Source organism: Camelina sativa, chromosome 4 (genome assembly GCF_000633955.1).
Source record: "Camelina sativa cultivar DH55 chromosome 4, Cs, whole genome shotgun sequence".
Taxonomy (NCBI): Eukaryota; Viridiplantae; Streptophyta; class Magnoliopsida; order Brassicales; family Brassicaceae; genus Camelina; species Camelina sativa.
Genome location: NC_025688.1, coordinates 18,057,122 through 18,076,653, shown reverse-complemented (window position 1 = coordinate 18,076,653; position 19,532 = coordinate 18,057,122). Strand labels below are relative to the sequence as shown.

The 19,532-nt window shown below is 36.1% G+C and overlaps 5 protein-coding genes across 7 annotated transcripts in view; 2 read left to right on the top strand and 3 right to left on the bottom strand.

Moving 5' to 3' along the window:
- On the bottom strand, positions 46-2,088 carry LOC104781003 (WEB family protein At3g51720-like). Its single transcript, XM_010505563.1, has 2 exons — positions 1,499-2,088; positions 46-1,332 (listed from the first exon to the last, which is right to left on the bottom strand). Exons 1-2 carry the CDS (start codon positions 1,637-1,639, stop codon positions 220-222), a joined length of 1,254 nt encoding a protein of 417 aa, XP_010503865.1. The 5' UTR covers positions 1,640-2,088; the 3' UTR covers positions 46-219.
- LOC104781002 (G-type lectin S-receptor-like serine/threonine-protein kinase At5g24080) lies at positions 2,285-4,678 on the bottom strand. Of its 3 annotated transcripts, XR_766846.1 has the most exons (4): positions 4,026-4,678; positions 2,906-3,929; positions 2,714-2,795; positions 2,285-2,434 (listed from the first exon to the last, which is right to left on the bottom strand). XR_766846.1 is itself a non-coding variant. In XM_010505562.1 (2 exons), the coding sequence occupies exons 1-2, from the start codon at positions 4,446-4,448 to the stop codon at positions 2,937-2,939; spliced, it is 1,416 nt and encodes a 471-aa protein (XP_010503864.1). In that variant the 5' UTR covers positions 4,449-4,678; the 3' UTR covers positions 2,630-2,936. The 3 variants fall into 3 exon arrangements, 1 of the variants encoding a protein (XP_010503864.1); XR_766845.1 differs by having other exon boundaries at positions 2,714-3,929; XM_010505562.1 differs by lacking the exon at positions 2,285-2,434 and having other exon boundaries at positions 2,630-3,929.
- On the top strand, positions 6,642-8,121 carry LOC104784017. The gene is made up of 3 exons (XM_010509098.2): positions 6,642-6,791; positions 7,346-7,631; positions 7,730-8,121. The coding sequence occupies exons 1-3, from the start codon at positions 6,642-6,644 to the stop codon at positions 8,119-8,121; spliced, it is 828 nt and encodes a 275-aa protein (XP_010507400.1).
- LOC104781001 (short-chain dehydrogenase reductase 2a) lies at positions 12,703-13,973 on the top strand. Its single transcript, XM_010505561.2, has 2 exons — positions 12,703-12,895; positions 13,021-13,973. The coding sequence occupies exons 1-2, from the start codon at positions 12,807-12,809 to the stop codon at positions 13,838-13,840; spliced, it is 909 nt and encodes a 302-aa protein (XP_010503863.1). The 5' UTR covers positions 12,703-12,806; the 3' UTR covers positions 13,841-13,973.
- LOC104791411 (patellin-6) overlaps positions 17,405-19,532 on the bottom strand; it is a 7,611-nt gene continuing 5,483 nt past the window's right edge. Inside the window, exons 2-5 of the mRNA XM_010505560.2 lie at positions 19,038-19,348; positions 18,248-18,372; positions 18,008-18,149; positions 17,405-17,913 (exon numbers count right to left, since the gene is read on the bottom strand). Coding sequence (XP_010503862.1) covers positions 17,650-17,913; positions 18,008-18,149; positions 18,248-18,372; positions 19,038-19,348 — 842 coding nt within the window. The 3' untranslated portion in view covers positions 17,405-17,649. The remainder of the gene's footprint in view (positions 17,914-18,007; positions 18,150-18,247; positions 18,373-19,037; positions 19,349-19,532) is intronic.

Genomic DNA, 19,532 nt, shown 5'->3' with positions numbered 1-19,532 from the left:
TCTTGTTTCAGACTTAATGCTTAACTGAGACTCTCTATAGTCCAATAAATTTGATTAGTATGCTTCATTTAAAAACAAATCACATCTCATTTCACTATTTAGCATGAACAAGTAAGTAACACACCGAAAACAAATAGAAACACAATATTGCTTACCATAAGACTCACAAATACCTAACAACTCCTAAGATAAAGATAAGAAAATTTCAATGACTACTCATCACATTAAGTTCAAAGCTATCTTCTTCTTCTTCTTCTTACTCTCTTTGTTCAACATCACAGACAAATTTGCAAATCCAAACCGCTTCCTCTTACCATTAAGCCTTTTAACCTTCTCCTTCCCTTCACAATTTCTATCTCCAAGTTTAGTCTTTCCAAGAATCTGACCCAACGAAACTCTCCCGTTCATCATCATCGCTGACTCATCCGCAAGAAGTAGTTTCCTACTAAGTATCTGCCCAATAGACATTGTTGGTTTCATGACAGCAACTGAGGATGATGTCCCATCACCGTTCATCATCATATTCAGACCATTTACATCCATCAGAAAAGGGTTCTTGAGCTTAGCTGAACATGATGATGATCTCCTCCTCCGTTCTGTCCACCGCCAGTTTCCTTCCTCTACTTCCATTTTCACGGTGTTCGCTTTCTCCAAACCTTCTTCAAGTGTCCTCCTACTGCTTCTAATTTCTCTTGCTGTTTCATCAATCGTCTCAAGAATCTCCTCCTGCAGAGTCTCCTCTCTGTTTCCTCTTCTTCTGCTGCTTCTTCTCCTTCTAGTAACCGCCTTGATTTCAGCAATAGCAACTGCTTCAGCCGCTCTAGCAGCTTCCTTCATCTTTCTAGCAGCGATCAAACGCATCTCAGCAGCTTCGATCTTGTTTCTCGTTTGTTCAATCTCCACCACAGCTTTATCAACCGCACACCGAACATTCTCTCCTGTTCTACAAAACTCGTAAGCCTCGTAGCTTAATCTCTGAATCTCCTTGGATATTTCAGCTGCATTCTCAGAGTTTAGTCTCTCTCGTGTCTTCTCAAGTGCAGCTCTTTCCTCTTCCAGTCTCTTGTTCAGTAACTCAACAGACTCGCGAATAGCAGCCAAATCTTTAGTAGTCTTGCACAGATCCATCTTCGCTTGGCTCAGTTCCTTGAAAACATTCATGTCAAAGTTTTCTTTATCTTCCTTGTTCTGTAGCTTTGATTTGAGCTTTTCAACAATGGCTTTGGTCGACTCGAGCAACTTCAACACCTTTAAAGTTTCTCCTTCTTTCTCAACCAGTTCCTTCTCTAACTCACTCGCTTTCGCAACCATACCAGCTTCGTCCACATCGTTCTGAAACCCAAACAAAAAAAAATCGAAACTTTCGCATCACAATTAAAGACTAGTAATAGATAAATCTAGTAACCCATTTCAATTAAAACCCCTAAAAAACCAAAGAGCTTGACAAAATCAGTGAGAAAGACAGAGACTTTACGGGAGAAGGGATAAGAAATAAGACCTGAGAAGGTTCGGAGATGTTAAGGGAAGATGGTTTCCAGAAACCAAAGCCCCCAAAGCGAGTGGCGGCTTCTCTCACCGACTCGAACGGCGCAGAAGTGTCGATTTCCCCGACGAGGGTTGGTTCAAGGGTTTCGGCCATTAAAGACAAGGACTAGGGAAGAAGAAATAGTGAGATTGAGAGAGAGAGAGAGAGTGATCACAATCCAAATCTGTTGTTTACTTCGATACTAAACTAGTGTGAACAAAAAGACTATAAATCTATATCTCAACGGTCTCTTGTTTGTAAGAGATTATTAAAGTTGAATAAAAAAGCTACAAGTATCCGTTGTCTTCTCAGATGCTTACTAGTTTTGTCTTTATTTCCAGTACACTTTTTCTAATCCAATCTTATTATCTTAAAGAAGAAACATTAATCTTCTCTAAAGAGGGCGGTGACCGGTGATAATGAATCTTTGTGCAAGTGAGATTAAAAAAAATTGTTTCAGTGAAAGAATCGTTTAGGCCGTTGGATTTAATATAAAATGTGGTCTTAGTAATATTTTTTCCTTTCTGAAATTGTCTTTCTCACTTACCGTTGATATGCTACTTAGTGTTGATATAAAATGTGATTAGCTTTTTATGAGAACTTTTGCTAGAGAAAGAGAAAAAGAAACAAAATTAAGGAAAAAGTAAAAGAATATTTGGACCGTTGGATGGTAGAGGGAGTTGTGGCGGAGTTGGCTGCGTCAATGATGGAGTTTTGTGGTGGGGATCACTTACTACGGTAAATAAAGCCAGGGCCACATAATGAAAGTCTGAGTTTTTTAAATGACACTGTATTTTCAACTAACCGTTGGACGTTAAAAAGAAGCGACATCTATCACAAAAAGACAAGAGCCGTTCATGCCTCCTGGCTCTGTCTTGTGACTAATTCTCATTGATTGTATTATATATCCTGAAGAAAAAAAAATCAAATTCTATAAAATATCCAATACCTAATCTAACAGTAAAAATCAAATTCTATAAAATATCCAATACCTAATGACTTTTGAACGTTTATGTCAAATGAAGAGTTAATATGATTGATTAACAAAAAAANAAAAAAAAAAAAAAAAAAAAAAAAAGTTAAGCTAACTAGAGGTCTAGTAGAAAAAACTAAAAAAGTTGGTTATAAATGGATTTATCTGTTTTGCACAAAAAAAAAAAAAAAGGATTTATCTGAAAGTTGGCTCACCCCTAATGCTTAATGCTTCCCATATTCTTGAATCTTGAATATGAACCTTCAGAAATCCTAGATTTGAGGCATATGCTCTCGCCTACAGTTTGAAAAAATGCCTCAAATCAAATATATTTTCTATAATTTTCATGTGTCAACCGCTTTTAACTATATAAATGGTATTCATGTTTACATGTGCAACAAACTCACAAAATTAATCTGAAATCCTCCAAGCAAACTATCAAGAATCTGTATTGGGCGGCTGTTGCGGCGGTAGCCGCGGAGATGAGCTTTTCTGACGCTTCCGGATGAAATAAAAAACCAATCCAGAAAGAAGCAACAAAATAACAAAACCATCAATACCTCCAACTAATCCCACAACCCATTTCTTAACATTTGGTTTCTCACCACTCAGTCTCACTCCTTTTGGAACCTTAACCATATAACTCAAACCACTCACTCTCTCAATCTGCTTAACACCCATCACAATCCCATACATGACACAACTCTCATCAGAAACAGAGTAACTCGCAGCTGCACACTCACAATCTTTCTTACACAACTCTTCACATCTCTCTTTTCTTACGTTTCTCACTTGTGTCCCGTTTCTCAGCACTGTAGTCACTCCTTCTAGCTCAACCATCTCGTGATCACATAACCTCTTCACCGAAACCGCTTCTTCCACGTTGCTGCTGCAATCTCCATTGCTCACGGCCTTAATGCAAGAACAAGACTTTGAGAATGTACAGATTCCGTATGGTTTACATGATACAGGTAGATCACAAGTGTCGCTCACAGCTTGAAACGTTGCCTCGAACTTACCCTTTTCCGGTTTATACGAATAGAGTCCCAAATTACCGGTTTTGTTCCCAAGCGCCAAGAATCTGCTCAACGGTTGCTCTATTCTTCCGATTATGTGGCTGTTATCGTCAAATAGGTCAAGACCCTTTGGCCCTAATCTCACGAAGTTGACTGTTTTGTTCCTATCTCTAGGCTTATACTCCCAATAAGAGTACTTGAGATTGTTCAAATTGAGGAACAGAGCAATCTTGTCACGTAAGACTTCAAATGAATAGAACAAAGTTGAGTCGTTTGGGAATGAAGTTAGTTGCGTAGCTACGTCTAGTCTCTGACCACTCAACATCACATCTGTTGGGAAATTAAAACTTTGCCATTTGATCAGATTTTTAGCATCATGCAACACTAGGTTCCCTGTGCTTTGTATCTCCAACCTCTGCAAAATGTTTGTTTCCATATATAACAAAATTTTATAACATGTCTTTGTCTTTTTCTAAATGATGTTTTTCTTCAAAGGAATCAAATTTTATACCTCAACGCCTTGTCCTGAGGTTCCACTTCGCCATCCAACGTGTTTATTGCTACTCTTTAGCCTCAAGTCTCCATCTTTTGTGAGCTCAATGATGCATTTGCTAGAAACATACATCTTTGAGTAATGCCCTGAGCTCCAAACTCTTACATCTCCAAGGAAGACTTGGAGGGAACACAAATATTTTCCATCATCTTTGTCGCTTGATCCCATCGTTAACGCGGCTTTAAAACCAGGTTCTCTTGTTGATGATGATGATTCTGTCTCCATTATATAAGCTTTCCCCATTAACCCGGGAGCGTATTCTAGTGGAGAAGTGAGCGTTAGAGAATGACCAAGGTTGATATCTGATTTGCAGTGACCTTGGAGCATAGAGAACAAGAAGATTAAGAAAGTGAACGTATAGAACTTCATCATCATGGTCATAATATGCTTCTGCGGCTGCTGTTGAGCTTCGGATATGTCTGGGAAAAGAGGAAAGATGATAATGGAAAAGTTTGGTATGAGTGTGTTTTTTCTCTCTACACTTTTGCAGGGAAAAGGGTTTTGCTTTCATGTTGCCTTTGTTTTGTTGTGTTTTTGGATTGTTCTTGTTTTATATTTTTCCTATATTTGGTATTCATGTTATTTTACTCGAAAATGTTATCTAAAGCTAGACACAGATTAGTAAACTGATATTTTCAGCTGTTCCACTTATTGGTATAGTTAACTTAAAAAGTTTCTAATAGTAAAGCAAGAGAACAGAAGAAGATGCACGCTTGGTCTTCCACAGGCTGTCCATGTGGGGTCTTGACACACAAATACAACAAATGTAGGATTTATTTATTTATAGTAGTTAAAAAAAAAAATCAGTATGGGAATTATTTCCTTTCTGTTTGTAACAAAATAAGATATATATGTACATCTATTATTTAAAAATCTAGTTAGTCGAGAGTTTAACATATTGGAAGTGGATTGTATGTAATAGATATGAGTGTTCTCTATCAAAAGCTAATTGTTTCGAGTTACAAGCATAAGATAGTATCAAAACGATGATTGGTTGCTCTATAGATGAAAAGGATAATGTATTGACTAAGCTTTTATATGTAGGAGAGTTGAGAGTGGGGAAGTAAAGCAGGTATATGATGGGTAATTAGGTGAGATTTGTTAAGTACTAATAACTTTAGTTGGACTAATAGTTGATGTTATTGGCTTTAAAGATGGACCACGAGAAGTGGCGATCCCTATCATTGTCTGTTACGTGTAATTAAATTCATCTACACCATTTTAGTGGTGATGTCAGCTATGCGTGTAAACACCCTGGCCTCCAAAAAAAATAAATCTGTCACTTTTTAGGGTTCTAACTTCTAAGGCTTTCTAGATTTCGGCCCACGAATTGTGACCCAAGGGTTGAATTGTTGATTACGGTTTAGTGGAATAGTGGTAGGTTTATTATATCTATATAAGTATATATAAACATTTTGGGGGTATGCCTTAAAAACTTATTCACAAAATTAATTTTTAAAAAATTTCCAAAAATAACATTACTTCAAATTTTGTTTCCTCAATATTTTATATTTCATTCCAACTAAAAAAATTACAGCAAAATAAATATATAAAAAAAACTATAATATATTTAATTATATCTTCTATTGTGTATTGAAAATATTCAATCACTGAATCCTTTGCAAAAAAAAGAAAACAACAATTTGATTCCTATTTTGTTTTCCAAAACCTGTGAACTTTGATTCTTAATGTAAAAAAGAATTTCGATTCACATTTATTTAAATATTATAATTAATATATATAAACTTTATAAAATTTTAAAATTTTACGAATAAGTAAAATTTTAAAAGTTTAAACTACTAAATAATATGGTTATATAGTAGATGAATTAAAAAGAGAGCATGTTGGAATTAATAAAATATCATTAAATTTGTGTTAATACGGGATAAATCCTCATTTTATTATTTGTCAACACTATTACAATATTTGACATATAAAACTAAATTCATTTAACTAAGATTGTATAAAATAATTAAATCATTAAGAAAAATGTTACTTAATCATAACGTATAAATGACTTATTATGTATTTAGATCCTTTATTTTCTGTTATAATAATTAAAAATCAGTTATTATAAATCAAAACAAAATCTCAAACACTAAACAAAACAAACAAAGTATAACAAACAAATGTTCATGAAGTATATTGCCGGTCAAAAAATTAATATAAAAATTTAGCCGCACAAACGGTCAAAAAATTTAGTTATTCATCTATTTGCAAAACATCCAATATTTAACAAACAAATATAATATAAAATATAAATAATAATAAAAATTATATTCACGCGGTTTATGGTGGATTAAAATCTACTTTGTGTTATTAGAGCAAAAATTAGAATTAATTTCCTTTTGAAATTAATGGAAGAATAAAAGGAAATTGGATATCCTAATTCTTAAACAAAACGGAAAAGGGAATCCTAATGAAACTGTCTGATACTCCTTAAACTTCCGTAACTGTTAGAATATATATGTTAAGATCGTGATTTTATACGCTTATAAAAGCTCCACAAACTTTGGTGTTTAGCCAAATTCATCATAACTAGAAAAAGAAAACGTTTCGCAAACCACTACTATAATGGCCTCAATTCGAAAACACTCCTCTTCTTCTTCTACTCCTCTCGATGAGATTAGGCCATGGAAGATCAAAGTGCAGATCATTCGAACGTGCGAGGGAAATAACAGAGAATCAGGCAACTCCGTTGATATGGTTTTACTCGATTCATCGGTACGTATACTGCTTTTATCTGAATTTATTTATATGCGCTCCTCGATTTGATTTTGATAATTACATAAACCTATAAAATGTGTCTTTTGTACTAGTTGTTAATTTGTTATATACTACTAATTGTTAGAATGATTTGCAATTTTATACATAGTAATCAATTTATTCAGGCATGACTTAAGTTCTGTAAGTGTTTGATTAGAATATACACATGAGTTCGTTTTTCTTACTTGAGCCAATCATCTAGTTGCTTGATCTGATATAGAGGCATAATCTCGTTGTTTTACTTATATTTGATTTAATTGTTTGAGTTTCTGGCTAAACACCGTTTCGTGATCTTTCATGTTAGCAATAAAACAACGGCATAGAATGTTTTTTTTTTTTCCAAGTTTATCTACTTATACTAATATATCATGATGATTCTCAGTTTGGCGTGCATATGAATCGATTAGGACAGAGTCCTTTATATTCTGTTTACTCCTCATCACTCATATAATGTTGTACTACCTACCTTAATCATTTGTATCATGATGATGTTTTGTTAATTTGTATTCCAGGGAACAAGAATTCACACAACTATTCATGAAGCTTTCTCGAAATGGATTTCGGATATTGGTAGTGGAAATATCAACAAGCTGAATGATGGAGAAACCGAAATTGATATCCCTCCAGATTTGCTGATAACTGAATGCAAAGATCCTATCAAAACCATAGTGAATGAAGTTTACGGAGAATCTTTTGCACAGTCCTTAACTAATCCTGGTTTTTATCAAGAGAAGGTTATCTTGTGTCATGCAAATGACGTTGATCAGATTAATGACTATATGCTTTCACAGTTACCAGGTACTGATCGAGTCTTAATGCTTTCCTCTAATTTCCACTTAATACATAGTCATTACATGCACATACTAACTACTACGACTTCATTGTATTATTATCAGGTCAAGAGAAAGAATGTTACAGCGCTGATAGCATCTCTCCATCTCACTCAACCCCGGATGACGACATGTTATACCCTCCTGAAGTTTTGAATAGCATCAAAGCTTCAGGATTGCCTGATTTTAAGTTGAGACTAAAGGTTGGTGCTCCCGTCATGTTACTTAAGGACCTTGATCCTTACGGTGGGTTATGTAAGGGGACAAGACTTCAAATTACTCGGCTGGAAACTTTTGTGCTTGAGGCTAGGATTATATCAGGTAATAAGCTTGGTGAGAAAGTCTTGATCCCTAGGATTATTTCATACCCAACAGAAGCAAGTTTTCCAATCAAAATGAGGCGTAGGCAGTTTCCTTTGAAACTTGCATTCGCGATGGCTATAGATGAAAGTGGTTAAGTGCAAACATTTTCCAAAGTTGGTCTATATCTACCAAAACGAGTGTTCTCTCGTGGACAGATGTATGTTGCCATATCCAAAGTGAAGTCCAGTGCCGGTTTGGAAGTTCTTATCAATGATACAGAAGGGATGCCCCAGGAAGAAACCAAGAATGTGGTGTTCAAGGAGGTGTTTCAGAACATTTAGTCAACATGTGCTAGGACTGCTTTTTTTCTATTTAGTCAACAGTCAACAATGTGGTGCAAACTGAACGTTTTGATTTTCATTGGGTTTTTTTAATGGTAATTTTTAGTTTGTTTCAGACTATAAATGTTTCATATTTCTCCTCTGTTAGTTATAGCTTGTTTTCGCGTCCTGGCAACAGTATCAGACTCTGATTTAATCGACAATGTGGTTGTTATGCAACATAGAGTAGTTTCATGTACTTATATGAATATATGATCATATAATTTGAGTTTTAAGTTGACAGTTCATTTTCTGAAAGGTATGTTAACGGAAACGCATGCCTAAGACAATAGGAGTATTTACATCTTTTATTGGCGCATCCGCGCATGTATGTATTCCCAAAAGCTCAAGATACTTGGAAAATTGAATCATCTGTTTTATCGAAACTAGATGATCTAGAGCTCCCAATTTAGAGTAGGTGGACTTAGAACTTGGAAGCTTGTTGCTTTCCCCGTTGAGAAGATTCAGGAACCGGTTTAAACAGGCGTACAAGGCTTATAGCATTAATTGAACTCTAACGGGCTTCAACACAAGTAAAGGCCCGAAAAGACTTTCGAATATTGTTAAAAAGTTCCGTATTAAATTTTGTACACAGAACAATAAACTTTTTCATGTTAGGTGCATCGAGATGAAGATGATGACAACAAGGAAAAGGTTTGGTTGAGCTGTGTATTCCATTTTTCTATGTGATACAACAATAAGTTATCAACACTATATTTATTTTAATTTTAACCCGGTATGATTGAAAAGGCTATACTACACATATGATTCGATCTTCAAAGATTTGCTTAGCGAGTTTTGCATTAGTCTATGTTTAAATTAAGATTGATTTAAAATGAAGTACTAACACTTCAACAAATTATAAAGCTAAGTGGTCCAATGGTTCATCGTACGTCAGGCGGCATCTTTCATATATTGTACGAGACGCAATTGATCGATCAAATTACACTGCGTACATTTACATACACACATGTTATTATATATGCAACATCATACTAAAAAGCCTTTTTTATAATTGATATTAACAAGGGATCGGAACAGACTAATTAAGTCGTATATATTCTAGAATTCGGAATCTTGCCAGACCATCGCCACCACCGTTTCACATCTCTGGAGAAACAATAGAGTTGTTAAAACTAAAGTTTGATATAGTTTACCTAAACTAAGGTCAATTAACTCCCAACATACAACAACCATTAAACAAGTACTATTTCTGATGGTACACTCAGCATTTTGAAAATCAGGACTTTCGTGAAAGTACATAAAACTATGACTATGAGTCTCCCAATACTTTATAGTGTGTTCGTACCGTAACATTTAAGTATATCTTACTTGAGCCTTTTTGTGGAGAAAAGATCCCACATCTCATAGAGGTAAAGGGACTTGAGTAATATATAAAGAGTTACGGTCTCTCCACTCATTGCCAATTGGTTTTGAGTTGGAAGCTTATATCAAACCCTAATTTTAACATGGTATTAGAACAGGAAAACTAAAACCCTACTATTTTTTTCTCCTCCTCTACGAAGCCTTTCGGCATCTCTTTCAAATTTTTCTCTTTTTTGCTCTTACTCTGTTTTTACGTTACAAAACAGAGCACTCTTATTCTTCATAAGCCTCTCGGCAAATCTCATTTTTTTTTCTTTGATTCAACAATGGCTCTCGCCACTACAAACCCTAAGCATAAGACTATCTCTCCATACGACCTCACTGCAAGTGATAATCCTGGCGCAATTATCTCTCAGCCTCTTCTTAAGGGTTTGAATTATGAAGAGTGGGCACTTAACCTATGGATGGCACTTTCCTCTCGGAAGAAATTTGGCTTCCTCAACGGCAACATACCGAAACCGGCTGTGGATGCTCCTGAATTTGAAGACTGGACAGCGAACAACCACCTACTTGTTGGTTGGATAAAACAAACGATCGAACCAAAGCTCCGAACTACCATCTCGACTCGCGAAGTGGCCAAGGATCTGTGGGACATCATTCAAAAACGGTTTTCTCTTAAGAGTGGAGCTCGTTTACAACAGCTTCGAAATTCTTTGGCGACTTGTAAACAGAACGGCTCCACCGTTGATGAATATTTTGGACGTCTTACAAAGTTGTGGGATGGTATTGCAGATTGTATGAACTCTAAGCGATGCAGTTGCGGCAAGTGTGAGTGTGATTTAAACACTGCTCGTAATAAAGAACTTGAGACTCTCCGCATCCATGACTTTCTTGTCGGCCTCGATGACTCTGTTCATGGTGTCATTCGTTCACAGATTTGTGCTATCACGCCTCTTCCCGATCTCGACACGGTGTATCAAACCGTTTCTCAGAATGAGACGATTCGTTCCAGTGTTACCAATGACGTTCCGGTGATGGGATTTTCTGCTCAAGTTCCTTCTTCTCCTCAACCTGGTACAGTTCCTACTCGTGATTTAACTCGACAATTTACTTCTCGGTTTACTCCAGGAAACCGTGATCCCAACCGGAAGTGTACTACTTGTGGTCGTATGGGTCATGAAGCTTCGTCATGTTTCAAGGCCGCATTATTCTTTTAACATGGTATCAGAGCCTACACACGTTAGCCCATTAACTAGTCCGGCCCGGATAGAGGTCCGATCACCCCATTAATTGATGGCCCAAAAGAAGGTTCAATTCCATCGAGATAGCTAAAAAAAAAAGAGTATTATCTTGAGGGGGAGTGATGGATTCTGTCGAGATTAATGGCTAAAAGAGCCATCATCTCGAGGGGGAGTGTGGAGAAAAGATTCCACATCTGATAAATGTAAAAGAACTTGAGTAATATATAAAGAGTTAGGGTCTCTCCATTCATTGCCAATTGGTTTTGAGTTAGAAGCCCATATCAAACCCTAATTTAACACCTTTATTTAGGATGATGTGGATTGTGGTAATTAATTACAAGAGATATCGATCTCGTAGTCGTACATAACTATGACTTTTTCATTGCCAGCGTAATACCTAGAAGCTAGATCTCATATCTAATCAGTACTAGTACTATTTAGTATTTTCTTCTAGATTCTTTCTAACATCAAATCATCAATAATTATATGATATTGTTCCAAATTTATTTTGCATTAGTTTCGAGATTGTGGTGATTAATTTAATACACAGATATCATAAGTAGATCCGGCTTGACACAAATTTAGTTTATTAGACGTGTCTTAAACTCAATTTAGTGGGGTTACCGGTTCGAGATTTTAATAGAATATTAAAGACATATAAATTAAATTCTGTCAAAGTTTAGTGTTATTAGTTTATGATTTGTAAAAAGTCATTTAAAATCTTAACAAATTTAGGTTATTGGTTTCAGACTTTTATAAAATCAATAAAAATTTGGTGTTATTCAATTAAAACAAAATAATCTAGGATTGTTATTGAATTCAATTATTATGTTATTGGTTCATGATTTTACACACTTTCTTTACAAAATAAAGTCATCGAAAGTATCACAAAAATACAAAAATTGTTTGGATTACTTTACAAGATTTTAGTTGGAGTTATTGGTTTGAGATTTTAATAGGATTTTAAAGACTTTAAATGTTATGTAGAATATGTTTTTATTAGATCAAGATTTTGTTAAACTATGTTAAAGTGTAGTGTTATTAGTTTGTGATTTGTAAAGTCATTGAAAATCTTAACAATTTAGGTTTTTGGATTAAGACTTTTATACAGTCAATAAAAGTTTTGTGTTATTCAATTAAAACAAAAGAATCTATGATTGTTAATGAATTCAGTTATTAGTTCATGATTTTACACACTTTCTTTACAAAATCAAGTCATAGAAAGTATCACAAAAGTACAGAAATTGTTTGGATTACTTTATAAGATTTTAGTGGGGGTTATTGGTTTGGGATTTTAATAGAAGTTTAAAGACTTTAAATGTTATGTAGAATCTGTTCTTATTAGATCAAGATTTTAGTGGGGGTTATTAGTTTGCGCTTTGTAAAAAGTCATTTAAAATCTTAACAAATTTAGGTTATTAGATTCAGACTTTTATAAAGTCAATAAAAGTTTTGTGTTCTTCAATTAAAACAACATAATCTAGGATTGTTAATGAATTCAGTTATTAGTTCATGATTTTATACAATTTCTTTATAAAATAAAGTTATAAAAAGTATCACAAAAATACAAATATTGTTTGGATTACTATAGAAGATTTTCAAGTTCATCAGATTTTTATAAGCATCCAATTTACATATTAGAATATTTATTTTATTTCTCTTTCTATCTGTTAGCTTTTGCGTACTTTGTAAATTATTATTTTAGAAAGATTCCAAAAACTTGAGAGCATAATTGGAAGTTTCACACTGGTTCGGAACTTCACTTTCGTATCCCTATAAATAGTACCAGAGATGTGTGTCCATCTACTAATCAATTCCACTTTAAGCTTCAAAATAATCTCCCTCTCACCACTTCTTTCTTAGCACCTCTACTTCCCTTTCTAAAAATCCGCCATGCCGGCCCAAGTGATCCCTGAGCAGACCTTTCACTCCCTCCACGACACAATCACGGAGGAAACGAATACAACTTTATATCCTAAGAGGTACATATTTAGTAATTCGTTACTACATTGTTCGTTTGGACGAACTTACAATCATGAGTGTATTAGTCTATGTCACTAGTGATGGTCAATTCTCAAAATTCTTACGAACTGATAATGTTGTATAGGTTGGAAGGAAAAGTAGCTATCATCACCGGAGGAGCACACGGGATCGGCAAAGCAACCGTCATACTATTCGCTAGACATGGTGCTACGGTGGTGATTGCTGACATGGACAACGTAGCTGGCTCTTCCCTGGCTAAGTCACTCTCATCCCACTTAACCACCTCGACCGTGGCATTCATTAGCTGCGATGTCTCGGTCGAAGCTGACGTGGAAAACCTCGTGAACGAAACCGTTGCACGGTACGGTCGGCTCGACATTCTATTCAACAACGCGGGAGTTCTCGGCGACCAGAAGAAACACAAAAGCATATTAGATTTCGACGCGGACGAGTTCGACACCGTGATGCGTGTGAACGTGCGAGGAACAAGGCTCGGCATGAAACACGCGGCACGTGTCATGGTCAACAGAGGGTTCAGAGGCTGCATAATCTCCACCGCTAGTGTGGCAGGTGTGATGGGTGGTATGGGACCACACGCTTACACGGCCTCGAAACATGCCATAGTTGGTTTGACCAAGAACGCAGCGTGTGAGCTAGGCAAGTATGGGATTAGGGTTAATTGTATATCTCCGTTTGGTGTTGCCACGTCGATGCTGGTGAACGCGTGGTGTAAGACGAGTGGCGGTGACGTGGATGGGGATGACGTGGAGGAGATGGAGGAGTTTGTGAGGAGTATGGCTAATTTGAAAGGAGAGACATTGAGAGCGACTGATATAGCTGAGGCTGCGTTGTATTTGGCAAGTGATGAGTCCAAGTATGTTAATGGACATAACCTTGTCGTTGACGGTGGTGTTACGACTGCGAGAAACTGTGTTGGGTTGTGATGAAATGTGTGTGTGTTTTTAATTCTCTAATTGCACTGTTAATTAAGTGGATTTGGTAGTAAATCTTTGTGTTATCTTTTTTTTTTTTGGTTTGAATAGCTGGTGAATGAATAAAACAATGGTTTTATTTGTAGATGTCAACGGGACAGTAAAGTAAAAGCTTGTCTCATATATAAGCGATGATGACATTATTATACAGATTCGGAAAATTTTAACAAATATTACTTGATTTATTTATATAAATTACAACTGTTTAGTACTAATTGTGGATATGTGAGCTTAATTACCTGGCTTTATATAACGTCCAAAAGACAAATTTAACAAATCGAATTTTTTAGCCAAGTGGTTAATTTATGAAAGATCATGCGCATATGCAAGTCAGTTTGATATAAGTTTTTTCTTTTTCTTTTGACAACAGTCAGTTGGATAAATATGTAGTTTTAAAATTGATAACTCTGCGAGAGTAATGATAAACAAATAATTTGAGCCATAGTAAATTAGACTCTTTACATGCTTAAGGGTATGTTTACGTCATTAAATAAGTACAGAGTAAACTAAAAAAAGAACTAAGCTGAGAGTTTGTTGATTAATCTGCATTATGAAAAGAAAACAGTAAAGCGACAGATGAGATCTTTTTGTAAGAAAAATTCTCTGGAAAATAATATAGTAATTCAATAAATATTATAATTCGTAGAATCCGAATCTCTTGGACGAACTTAGAATTTGTTCCTGATTTGTCATATTAAGCAGTAACGTATTATTATACTTTGTTTTGATACAGTTTCGTTTACGCAAACTTTCAAATGCAAATTGAGTTTTAGGGTCGAAGCTAAAGGTTCGATGTTTTTATTTGTTTGCTTTAATAAAGTTAAGGTTCGGTGTTGGCGATATAATATAGAATGAAATGCAAGGGTGTATTGGGTTGTAACACATATGAGGTGAGAGATCAATGAAAATATTAAAAACTAGATGCGATTATGGCGTAATTGTGGAATCATTAACTCAGATCAAAATAAATATAAGAAAATATACTTATCACGAAGTAAAGATTGGTTACCAATGGTCAAACCCACAGCTAGACCACTGTGTTCTTTATTTAAAGAAAGAGGAAAGTAATGGGAGGAGTATAAAAATTTTGTAGCCTCCATTTCTTGAAACCGACGATTCGCTTTCTTCGATAACCATTTGACTATTTGGTCTATTATTCACTTTTCGTTAAAGCTCTTTTATCTCCAACCATCCTGAAATTCATAAGAAATAAAAACGAAACGTGTGTTATGTTATCAATATGAAATATACCACAAGGATGCTTTTCTGAGTTCCTCTAAATTTGTGGATTGAAAAGGAAAAAAAAAACTAATAGGAATTGATTTGCTTATGTTAAAGTAGGTCATGGTTTGAGATGTTCGATCGTGGAAACCTCCTATGTCCCTAACCAAAGAGTTGCGATCATGTCAGAACAACAACATTGTACAAAAGTCCAAGTTCTTCACCATTTATTTACCTATTGTTCTTGTATAATAAGAATATATATCGTTTTAAGATTCTGAATTGTTTATTTTGATTTTCTCGGTTTTTTTTTACTTTTATAATTTAACTCTCTCTTACTCTAGATTTTTACATTCTACTATTTCCTCATTGTATTCTTCAGATTTTAAAATAGAAAGTCTCTCAAATTTTTGTAAGATAGTATAAACTATTTTTTTTTGTTTCCTGTTTGTATCTCGCATCTGCCTTGCCGTTGTTTTTTTGGTAGGGAACAGGGGTTTTACCCCCCTTCATTTATTAAAAAGTACAAAAACAAATGCATTACAAAATAACTCGCCTTGGCGTACAGTCCAAAGCGTCATCACTCAAAATCGAACCAACTTCAAAAGGAGCCGAAGGAAAAGAATAAAACCCCAACGGCAAGGTAAATGTATAGGTAGCTAACCAATCAGCCAAACAGTTACCCTTCTTATACACATGAGTAATCCGGACTATCCAATCCCTAGTGATAAAGACATGGCACAAGGGTATCGGGAAAGACACTGGGTGCAAATCCCATATCCCTGTCTTGAGAAAACCAACCACGATCTCAGAATCCACTTCCAATTCAACCCACGTTAAACGCTTCTCCCAAGCCATAACCAAACCATAGTACACGCCTCATAATTTTGTGAGAGGTGCAGTACAATGGCCAATGTTCAATGCAAAGCCTCCACACCATTCTCCCTCTGAATTTTGTAACACACCTCCTGCAGAAGCCAGACCTGGGTTTACCCCGTGATGCTCTATCCCTGTTCACCTTCACCCATCCCTAGGACGGACAAACCAGCCAATCAACCTTTCCACACGAGCCACCTGACCCAGCTGTCTCAAACTCTCTACTTGCACAGCGAACACCTCTTTAGACAAGTCCTTTATGAACTTTACACAATCTCTCCACCTTCTAGTATCCCCAAAGATACTACCACACCTCCACTTCCAACACCACCACGTCGCCAAAGCAAACTTCGTCGACCAAGCACCTACACCCGCCACCGACGTATCACACAAATTCCCATAAACCCATTCCAACAGTGACTGCGCAAAAAACGCTTGTCTGCTTTGTGGCAGGACTAGACGAAGCCACAGGCCAGCCATGGCCGGACAGTCCCGAAGAACAAGTATAATAGTCTCAACTCCACTCTTACAGATAGGACAGACATCCAAATCTCCCAGATGTCGTCGTTTTCGTTCAACATTACTCATCAACACTTGGTGCACAACTAACCAAAAAAAAGCTTTCACTCTCTCCGGGACCACAACCTTCCACACCCGATCAAACAAAGAGCTCATATTCTGACCCTGAACCACATCCCGAGTTACCAGACTATAAGCAAAACTCACCGTGAAGCGTCCATCAGAAGTTTCACCCCATGACAATCGATCTTTAGCCCCTGTAACTCTATCGACAACAACCGCATAAAGGTGTAGCATGCTAGTCTCCGATCTGCCCTGCCGTTGTTTGGAAAAGAAAAAATACACAAGACTAAAAAAGACTTTGACTTTTAATTGCCTAACCTCACATTCAAATAGAACTTTATATTGGGCCGGGGTAGCAGTACCTGACTAGAAATACGTGGATAAATGGGCTGACTCGTAGTTTGTGGCGGTGGTCACGATGATATGTTCAGATTGTTGTCTCTGTCTCACTCCGTTCCTCCGTCCGTAAACTTTTCATCATTCGTCCGTGCAAGTCGGTATTAACGAAGTATTGTTGATGAAGAAGGAAACAGCTCATTTGGGTAAGGGGTGGAGGTGTACGTTTTCTTTCCAGGAAATCAATCAGAGTAACTTTGAACACTTCAAGTTTGTTCAATGATTGGTACACTATAATATGTTGCAAACTTGCAATGATTGATTTTTCAAGTTTGGGTCCCGCTTTTGAAAGTTCAAGATTCAGACTTTTGTTCTAAAATTCCATGGTTTTGTTCAACTTGTGATGCAAAACAACTCAGTACTGTCACTGAGAATGCAGCAAACATAAGCAATGGACCACTGGTCTTCAAATAGTACAAGGAGTAAATAAGCTTACAAACGTATGACCTATATGATTGCTACATTTAAATCTTTAGTGAAGATATCAAACCAAACATCAAATGTCATACAATCATTGTCTTTATACATATGATCTCTTTCTCGTGGCAAATCTTTTCGATATCCGGTTCAACACGACCGTTGAGCAAAGCATAACAAACCCTAGTACCCAAACCCAAGAAAACAAACCCTCTCAACACACTCAAAAATTAAGTAGTAAGAAAGAAACCAATATTCTGACCGGTTTCTTAGACCGCTGTAGTAGATTTCCTGACAGTGTAACGGTAGGCAGCGACTTTCTTCTTGCGAGACAGAGTGTTATCAACAGAGAGAATGAGTTTCCCAGCTTCTACTGTTGTGAAAGAGTTGCATACAGCTTCATCTGAAGCTTTCATCTTCTTCGGTTTCTCCACCACAATCGCGTAACTCTCTTCTGCGTTTGGAACAAACTCTGCACTGTACTCTAATTCCCATCCTCCTACTACAATATCCCATGTTATGGTTGCTCCACCCTGTAATGTTTATAATAATCCACACATTTCAGTATTCACCTAATCATTTCTCACTAACTTGTCCATTTTGTAAAATGCTAGTTAGTATTATTACCTCGATGCCTTCGATCTGAATGTTAACTTTCTCACCGCCCTTGATGGAGAATTCAGACGCAGGTTTTGGTGGTCCATTTTGGGAGTCAGTAGGACGGCTAAGGCCACCGTATTGCACTGGAATATCTTCTGGCCTTATGAACCTGAAATAGCAACAATGGTATGCATATATTTAAACAAAAAAAGTTTATAATAGCCATAAAAGAAATAAGAATGGTTAGAGAGTTTTTAAGTAAATTACTTGTAGAGTGTTTCGGCTGCGTTTCCTTCTTTGGACATCACAAACTTGCTCTTTGTTCTGTGAGTCAGGAAAGGGCTGAACATTGAGTAGATTACACTGAAGTACCAAGGCACGTTGATGAATATCTGAAATGTCAAAAAATATATATTCATCAAAACTTGAATAGTTTATTGAGCCTTAATGTGGTCTTAAATCTCAATATGAGCGATATGTTGCTTAGATATTATGCAATGTTTATGTAGTACTCGAGAATAGAGACTGATTATAATAACATCAATGTACGGCCACACAAAGAATGCTTCAATTAACACTGTAGCAGTAGACGACAAAGCTAGGGGAGGTAGTATTACGAAAAGTAAGACAAAAAGAGAATCCAAAATAGACTAGACAGAGAATAATGACACACAGAAACATCTAAAAAACCATTCATACTTCTTCTATCCAAATTTTTCAAAATTTAAACCGGAACTTGTAAAAACACAAACACAAATAGACCAACAGTTTCCAAAGATATAGAGCAAAAATGTAAAAAAAAATTTAAAGATTTTGATTCCCCAATAAGCATTTAACACATTTCAGATTTCTTGAAATGAGATTCGCTTCTGTTTAAATGTAATAACAAGCAACCTAACACGCAAATCAGGGCAAAAGCACATGAAGGGGAAAAAAACAGTTACAATTCCGAGGGGTTTTCAGACAACACAAGTACAGTACCATAAATTCAGACAGAACCTCATTAAAGAAACAAAAATCACAGGAAAATTAGAGAAAATATTGAGAAATTTTTTACCTTGGTAGCAACCATCTCAGGGTAATTATCTTGAAAAAGAGAGAGAATCTGATTAGAAGCAACTCTAAGCTCTCTTTTAGGCATATCTTTAAGATCTGTAACTTGAATAATGGAATTAACACCACCAGGTTTAAAATGAAGCATCTTAACACCTCTCTCCAAAACCTGAACTCTCCATCTAAGAAACTTGTTAAGCTTCTCTTCATCACCAAACACTCTCTCGTACATATCTTTCTCTTTAAACACACCGTAAGCATTGTAACAAACTGGGTGTCCTTCTTTGTCGTAGCCTCTCATGTAAGCAACTTTACCTTCCAAATCTTTGAAACCCAGATCTTCTTCTGTCAGTTTCTCTGCTTTGAACTCTTCCCTCCACTCCAAACACTTCTCAAGCATCCTCAACGAGTCTGCTACTTTGAAATCTCTTGCTCTGAGGAATTTGAGGAGGATAACGTCAGCTTTGTCGTCTCCACCGAGGAGTGGTACTCCCCACAT